The sequence below is a fragment of the Coffea arabica genome, chromosome 3c, assembly GCF_036785885.1.
Source record: "Coffea arabica cultivar ET-39 chromosome 3c, Coffea Arabica ET-39 HiFi, whole genome shotgun sequence".
Classification (NCBI taxonomy): Eukaryota; Viridiplantae; Streptophyta; class Magnoliopsida; order Gentianales; family Rubiaceae; genus Coffea; species Coffea arabica.
In genome coordinates, this window is record NC_092314.1 from 3,999,987 (window position 1) to 4,007,304 (window position 7,318).

Consider the following 7,318-nt stretch of genomic DNA (forward strand, 5'->3'; position numbering starts at 1 on the left):
AGTTATTTATTTGTATTACAAATACATTTTTCAATATAATTTTTTATCATTTCATTATTTTATTTCATGTGCATCACATTATTAAAAATGTTATAGTAATTATTTCAAGTAATATTTCAAATAATCTCCGATCTAAACACATTAATTTATTGATGTACGTTAACAATTAACCTTCAAATTAGCACCTTTAAGGTTGAGCTAAAAAAAAAAACACATGATTATAATTCCAATTTAACAATTGGACCAAAATTCTTTAACATCCCTTAACCAAAAAAACCATACAAATACTCCTTTGAAATTTCCTACCCAATGACCTACAAAATCACCCTGATGTAACAAATTTTCATCAATTAAAGCCCAAGTAATCTACATAAAGACTCATCCGCAAAAGCACAAAACCGTATAACCCTCGAGGAAGCACCCACCATCGTCCCCAATTACACCTCAATCCGCGTCATTCCCTCAACACCCATTATCAACCGTCGATAAGGTTCCAATCCAACAGTATAGATTTAAAACTCTAACAACTTCAGATCACAATCCCGTTTCACATATTTTCCACCAATCACATTCCTCCATTTCCCTCTATAAATACCCTTTCCACAAATTTTAAAAAAAAATCAGTAACTTCTCCTTTTCATTTTCCCTCTGTCTTAATCTAAATTCCAATTTTCAATTTTTCATTCATGGCGCCTCCATCCAAAACCGCAGCAGCCGGCAAACCGGCAAAATCTCGGGCGACTAAAAGTGCCGCTGCTGTCAAAGCCAAAAAAGCTCCTGCTGCGAAGAAAGTTCGATCTTATCCTACTTACTTTGAGGTATATAATATTGAAATTTTTGTAATCTGATCGGATTATCGTATTTTTGCTCTATTGTTAATTGGTTTTTTATTTTTGTCTGCGGTTTTCAGATGATTAAGGAGGCGATTATTGCGTTGAAGGAGAGAACCGGGTCGAGTCCGTATGCAATTGCGAAGTTTATTGAAGAGAAGCAGAAGGATTTGCCGCCGAATTTCAAGAAGCTTTTGTCGGTTCAGTTGAAAAAGCTTTTGGCGTCGGGAAAACTGATTAAGGTGAAGAATTCGTTCAAGCTCGCTGCTCCTGTGAAGCCTACTACTGCTGCTGCGGCCGGGGAGAAGAAGCCGAAGAAGGCTGTTGCTCCAAAGAAAGAGGCGGCGGGTACCAAGAGGAAGAGAACTGCTAATGTGGAGAAGAAGAAGCCGAAGGTGGTTGCTGCAGTGTCAGCGAAAGTCAAGAAAACTCCCGTCAAGAAAGCTCCGGTGAAGAAGGCGGTGAAGAAAACGCCGGTGAAGAAGCCTAAGAGCCTCAAGTCGCCGGCGAAGAAGCTTAAGAAATGAGTTGTGCGAGTTGGGGTCTGGAGGGATTAAGGAGTAAATGTGTAAATTCATAGATGGTTGGGGGTTTGGGAGGAATATCGTTGTTACTATTTCTTATTTTAGCGTTCTGTTTTAAGTACCATTTAGGTTGTGGTTGGACTTCTTAGTAGGTTTTGCAATCAAGGGCAGTTTGACTCAAATTATAGTACTAATCCATAATTATCAGTTCATCTTGTGTTTTGGTTGAAGTTTGGGTGATTGACTATTATGTTTGTGAATTTGTGAATCTTAACATCTTGTTTAATTTGCAAAATGCTACTATTTTTTTTTTATTTGCATACAAGTTAAAAATGGTACTTTTTGGTTGTTTTTCCTAAAGAGAAAACCAGACACCAACAAATTATGAATTTTATCTTCAGCATTACCATGATGGCCTTTGTACAAGACTTGCAGCATTCCACCAGTGCCGAGAAAAGCTTGTTACAAAGTGATGATGGTGGAGAATATTTTAACCACAGCTTCTTCTTGATCTGTAACAAGCCATCGAACTTACGACGACCCAGAGAAGAGAGTCTATATTGCTGGAACTTCGATTTTGGCAATGACAGTTCTCAGCTCCTGGTTGATAGTTTTCCTTCTGGGCAACAAAACTACGTCATTCCAAATTGAGCCTGGCTTCAAGATCGGGTCAGATTCTTTGTGAAGCTCATATATGGACTCTGCTTCATCATTCAGGCTGCCAACCACCTTCAGACAATTGATGTCTTCAGGGTCTATCAAAAGTTTGCTATCTCCATCTTTCCATGCTATTAACTGCATTCACAAAGATTGTCAAGTGAGCGAGTGGTACAAGTTTCGACTCCACGATCAACGTCGTCCTTCATCGTTTTGAATCAGGATTTATGAATTTAGTGATCCAACAGGAGTCTGAATTCCACAAATAACAGCTGCCAAGCTTACATGCCACAGGGTACTGAACGAAATCCGGTGATATATATAAAATTCGCATTTGACTAAAGAAGAGAAAGAAAGCTCCTCGACTAGTGGAGTGGCTCTTGTTCTACGAATTGCTCTCCTGATTTCATTCTTATTCTCTCTGGTGGATGCAAAGATGGTTTGATCAGCATAAACTTTACCTTGGGATGTCCACTTGTATCATTTGTGCAATAGAGCCTTGCATTATCCACCAGCGGGCAGTATCTAGGAAAGGCATTTGCGAATCTCTTGTGTGATTTCAGCTGTGGCTTTACCCTCACTGCCCTTCCTGTCTGTACTGCTCTCCTGTAACAACTCAAGCGCAAATTACATGGACTCCACAAGAAATAATTTCAGGCCAATACAGAACCACTGGTAGACTGGGATGTAGAGTACAATTTACAACGTCAAGTTTTGATTCTTTGGAACATTTCATTATCATAGATGAAAATAATAATAAGCAAGCATGTATATGGAAATCGGGCCAATACCTGATGCCCCTTACAACAGCTAGATAAGCATCACAAACAACTCCAACCAACTCTATTCTGTATGGTTTCCTGATCTGAGCTACTTCTCCTTGTTCCTCAATCTGTTCCCAATAATTTTCGGTGACTGTACCATCATCTGCAACCTTGTACCCCACTCCCATGCGGTAGCGATGTTTATGAACATTTCGAACCATTGCAATTGTCTGTTCCACAAAGGGCTCCCATGATAGGGTACCATCCATTATCACGTCACGCCCTTCATTAAGGGCAGTTACTAGGAGGGAAGATGCAGCATCAGTAGAAGATTGATGCACCTGTTTGAGGAGTATAACAACTTTGATGAATCAATTCTTACACTACTTTGCTAAAGGATTTTATGCATGAAATAGTCAATGCTGCAATGCAGATTGGCTTCTTGTCGTGGAAATTAACATTTATCGGAGACAATTAACTTTCTAAACAGAAATCAAGAAGACAATAAAGGATCATTATATTATGGTACTACTCGGAGAAAGGACCGAAAACTCATCTGCTAGAGCTCTTTTTTGGGTAAGATCAAGCATTGAGAAAAAAATTATTCAGTGACTTAATCAGAATATAAGGACAGAATCAAGGGATAAACAAATTCAAGTATTTGATCAATGTTGTGTGTAGATAGATTTTCATCATTGAATGCAGAAAAAATTACCAATTCAGCAGTTTGAAGCATATCATGGTGACCTCTGGAACTAAGTGCTTTATAGATGACATCTGTCTCCTTGAAAGCATCTGCCTCTACCACCACTGCATTTGCTGCAGCTCCAGACCAAAATGATCTGCCAAAACAGCAATACAAGTAGATATTAATGGATATGGTATCAGCTTAGGGACCGAATCCAAAATGCTACTTATCTTCCCCATGATGTGATTGATGTCATCAATAAATTCCATTCAATTTTGTGGATAAGATTTCCAATATAAAAGTTATTCATAAGTTCCAATTATTAAAATTGCTTCAAAGTACTGTAAACTGAACCCTGCAAACATCTTCCTGCTGTTTATATCATTGCAGCACTTGTAGCTTCTTTTCCTATAATAAGCAATCAAAAGGCATGTGGTAATACTCTTTGAGAATCTGTTTCAGGACGGTGCTCTTGCCAGCTCCCATTCCACCACCCATAAAGAGAAGTACTGGACTTCTTTCACTGTGAGCTACGGGAACCATGACTTCTGTACATTTTGGTTCCCCATTTGTCTGTCCAATTGCTTTCATCTCCTCCACCAGCGTAGAGAAAACTCTCGCCACCTTCAGGTCCCTGGTGACCTTTTCAAATCTCTGCTTTCTACCCCCCAAAAAAAAAAAAGAAGAAGCAATAGCTGAAACAAGAGTAATCCATCTGAAAAAAACTGCATTGTAATAGGGACCATGAAGCTTTAAGTACTAATGCAGTGCACTGGTTTATCTTCAGTCCTTGTGTGGGAAGTGCATCTAATAATCAATGTAACCATCAAACTTTTAATGTTTCCATGGCCTAAGCAAAAAAATTCTAAGTTTTTGTCCTTCTGGGTATAGGGGCCATGCTACTGGCAGAGGAAAAAAAAAATCAAAAGTAGGACTTGTCCATCATCCAACGAAAGGTTCCTTGCTTTTTCTAAAATTCCTTTTCTAGTATTTACATTTTTAGAGGCAGGCACAAGCATGAATTTTGGCATTCCTAGATTCTGTTTATATCTAGAAAGATAAAACCATACAAGGTAGATCAATGCAGCGAGTCCTTTGTTTTTCCCTTCACTTAATTCTTTTTCTAAATCTGATTACTAGACAGGTTAGACTGACCAAAGCAAGAATTAAGGCTTGCCGTTTTTCTTTTAAAAAAAATAAAAATAAAAATTCAAGGCTAAGGATGAAGGCTTCAACATCTATCGTTCATTCCAAGATAAGGAACAAAGCCCTATAACCATTGACCATAAGGTTATGTTCCATTCTCAAGCATAGGATTCAGTCTTTACTTCAATTTAAGAACTCTATTAAACGGAAGTTGATGTGTCAAAAATGACCAACAGTGGTTCCTGAAATGGAACAGATGAATAGCTAATACGTCGAAAAGAGCTTAGTTTGGGACAAACCATAGAGATGCACTCCTAAATTTCTCCAACCTAAAATCCCTCTTATGTTACTTGATAAATCTGACAACTCAAATTAGATAAATCCCTCCTGAAGTACTAAGGTCAAATCATCCTCAATCTTGCATTTCTCAGCAGTCTACATTCCACACATGCATTTCTTAGTTACTAGTTAGCCTTGAAGATAAAGGCAAATAAGCTTAATACAAAAGGGTTCTCAATTATTGCTGAAGCAACTCCAGACTCGCATTTCCTTTTGCAAAGGCAGCAGAAGAATTAGTACCATGAAATTGTGCCAAACATGGTCTGAAACAAGTCAATGGTTCTGAGACTTAGCCCTCTGGATTCATCATTTCTTACCAAAGGTAGCAGTACTATTTTGTTAACTATGGAGATTATATGTTTCCAGTCAATTGTCTAGTGTTGGTTTAGAACTGACGGGGGAGAGTAGCATGAAATAATTTCGACAACACAACCAGTGTCAGGCCTGTTATGCCCTGGTGGGGTATCTGGAGTAAATTACGTGTGAGAGAAGAATGAATGGTCATTTAGCGCATCAGCTTCAATCAGTGGCGGAGTCAGAAAAAATTTTCAGCCAGCCAAAAACAACTTTAAAATTTTTTGCCTACTCTTTTTCTAATTTATTAAGAAAAAAAAAATATTCACCAACAACTACAAATGATACATATAGTCCATGAAAAATATAAAAAGACAAACTCAAAATTATTAATGTAATAATAATTTTATTTCAAAAAACAAACTAAACCATTTACAATTACCCACAACGAGTTTTCATATTTTGATAACGGTTTACAATTTTTTCATTTTAAATTTCACGAAATATATTTTTCTCAATATAAGTAATTAAACAATTATTCATCCAAGCGTCTTCCATTCTAGTTCGTAACCGATTCTTCGCTATATTCATAACTGAAAAAACCCTTTTTATGGTAGCCGTAACAACAGATAAAATCAAAGACAACTTTACGAGCATATAAATCAATGGATATACAAAACTTCAGGAGGTACACTTAAAATAATATCAAATTTTTATGGGTATTATAGAAATTTAAGGGAGGCAACGGGCGGCCATGCCCCCAGTGTAAATCCGCCCTTTGGCTTCGATCCTAGTGGATCAGCTGACTTTTTCTTGCCACCCCATGACTAATTATGATTAGTTCTTGATGCTAAGTCATAGAATATCAATATCAGTCCTATTCTCTTAGCTGGCTGCTTAATTATTTATGCTACTCCTTACCCTTTAGATGATAAATATTATTTGTATCTTATAACGTCACTACCGACGAAAACAGCCGACAAGAGTGCAAAAGGTCACCTTGTTGCAGCCATCACAAAGTCCTTGAGCTTTTTCTGCTCAGAATCCACACTTAATACCTACACAAAACAAAATTACATCATTTATAAACTTCAAAATCAATTAACTGAATCTCAAATGAATTAAGATTATGGGTTGATTCCAGCCTTTCCAGAAACTATATATATATATATATAACAAATAGTATATAAAGGTACCTGAGTGATCATGAATGAAGCATGACTCCAGTAAAATGCAAAATAAGAAAGAATGCACCTCTCAAATTCTTCGACCAACTTGACATACAAAGAATCTGCATCTGCTTCATTAGCAAAATACTCATAAATCCTATCATGACAACCGTTGGATCTTTTCAAGTACTGATAAGCCAACTTGCTCAACCGAGGGCATTCACTTCCATCTTTAAACCCAATTTGCCTAGCTGCAAACCATACCTCAAAAAAGTTTTTTTTTTTTTTTTTAAAAAAAAAACCCAAAAAAAGAAAAGCGCTGACGAATTCTTTAAAGAAAAGGGTGCATACCAACATAATCTGAAAATTTTTCAAGCTTTCCAACACGGCCGGACTCAGTTTTGTCTAGAAATGGAGCAAGAAATTTATTCAGGTGATGATCTTCGGAGGATGAAGATTTTGACTTTCTTCGCCTAAAATACAAGGTTGCAGCTGAGATGAGTCCAATGGCGGTTGCAGCCAGGAAATGGGCAAGAACAACTTTTCCATAGCCATCTGAAGGAATAAAATCGTACCAAATGTAGTAAGCAACACAAGGACACGTATGGGAGATGGAGCAAGAAGTTTTTTTTTTTTTTTTTTTTTGGGTTTTAGTTTACCTTGATGATGCATGATTGAAGAATCCAAGATGAAACTACAGTTGAAAATGGAGCTGAAACTTTTGCTTTTCTTGATGTACTTCCAGATTTTGATGATGATGGCGCTTTTATATTTTTTCAGTTTATCTATGCGAATGCGACCTTGAGCCTTGGGGAGATATACTTGGAGCATAAGATATTTTTGTTTAGTCAAAGTCACACTTTCTTAGTAAAACATAAAACTTATTTCTTCTTCTTCTTTTGACCTT

The 7,318-nt window shown here is 37.2% G+C and overlaps 2 protein-coding genes across 4 annotated transcripts; one reads left to right on the forward strand and one right to left on the reverse strand.

Annotated features, from left to right (window-relative positions):
* The first annotated feature begins 613 nt into the window (after nucleotides 1-613).
* LOC140037555 (uncharacterized) lies at nucleotides 614-1,584 on the forward strand. The gene is made up of 2 exons (XM_072081934.1): nucleotides 614-818; nucleotides 911-1,584. Exons 1-2 carry the CDS (start codon nucleotides 687-689, stop codon nucleotides 1,355-1,357), a joined length of 579 nt encoding a protein of 192 aa, XP_071938035.1. The 5' UTR covers nucleotides 614-686; the 3' UTR covers nucleotides 1,358-1,584.
* Nucleotides 1,585-1,736: 152 nt separating this feature from the next.
* On the reverse strand, nucleotides 1,737-7,318 carry LOC140037554 (calmodulin calcium-dependent NAD kinase-like). 3 transcript variants are annotated; one of them, XM_072081931.1, is made up of 9 exons: nucleotides 7,071-7,313; nucleotides 6,763-6,966; nucleotides 6,439-6,662; nucleotides 6,242-6,300; nucleotides 3,906-4,124; nucleotides 3,491-3,617; nucleotides 2,803-3,116; nucleotides 2,473-2,617; nucleotides 1,737-2,149 (listed from the first exon to the last, which is right to left on the reverse strand). In XM_072081931.1, the coding sequence occupies exons 1-9, from the start codon at nucleotides 7,240-7,242 to the stop codon at nucleotides 1,910-1,912; spliced, it is 1,704 nt and encodes a 567-aa protein (XP_071938032.1). In that variant the 5' UTR covers nucleotides 7,243-7,313; the 3' UTR covers nucleotides 1,737-1,909. The 3 variants fall into 3 exon arrangements, with proteins under 3 accessions (XP_071938032.1, XP_071938033.1, XP_071938034.1); XM_072081932.1 differs by lacking the exon at nucleotides 3,906-4,124 and having other exon boundaries at nucleotides 7,071-7,309; XM_072081933.1 differs by lacking the exon at nucleotides 1,737-2,149 and having other exon boundaries at nucleotides 2,495-2,691; nucleotides 7,071-7,318.

Excerpts from the sequence above, each read along its gene's own strand:
- LOC140037555 (XM_072081934.1), top strand. The coding sequence starts at position 687 with ATGGCGCCTCCATCCAAAACCGCAGCAGCCGGCAAACCGGCAAAATCT. Across the intron at positions 819-910 it reads CTTATCCTACTTACTTTGAG|ATGATTAAGGAGGCGATTAT; the intron begins GTATATAATATT and ends TGCGGTTTTCAG.
- LOC140037554 (XM_072081931.1), bottom strand. The coding sequence starts at position 7,242 with ATGCTCCAAGTATATCTCCCCAAGGCTCAAGGTCGCATTCGCATAGAT. Across the intron at positions 6,967-7,070 it reads TTCAATCATGCATCATCAAG|ATGGCTATGGAAAAGTTGTT; the intron begins GTAAACTAAAAC and ends TTATTCCTTCAG. Across the intron at positions 6,301-6,438 it reads CTTCATTCATGATCACTCAG|GTATTAAGTGTGGATTCTGA; the intron begins GTACCTTTATAT and ends TGTTTTGTGTAG.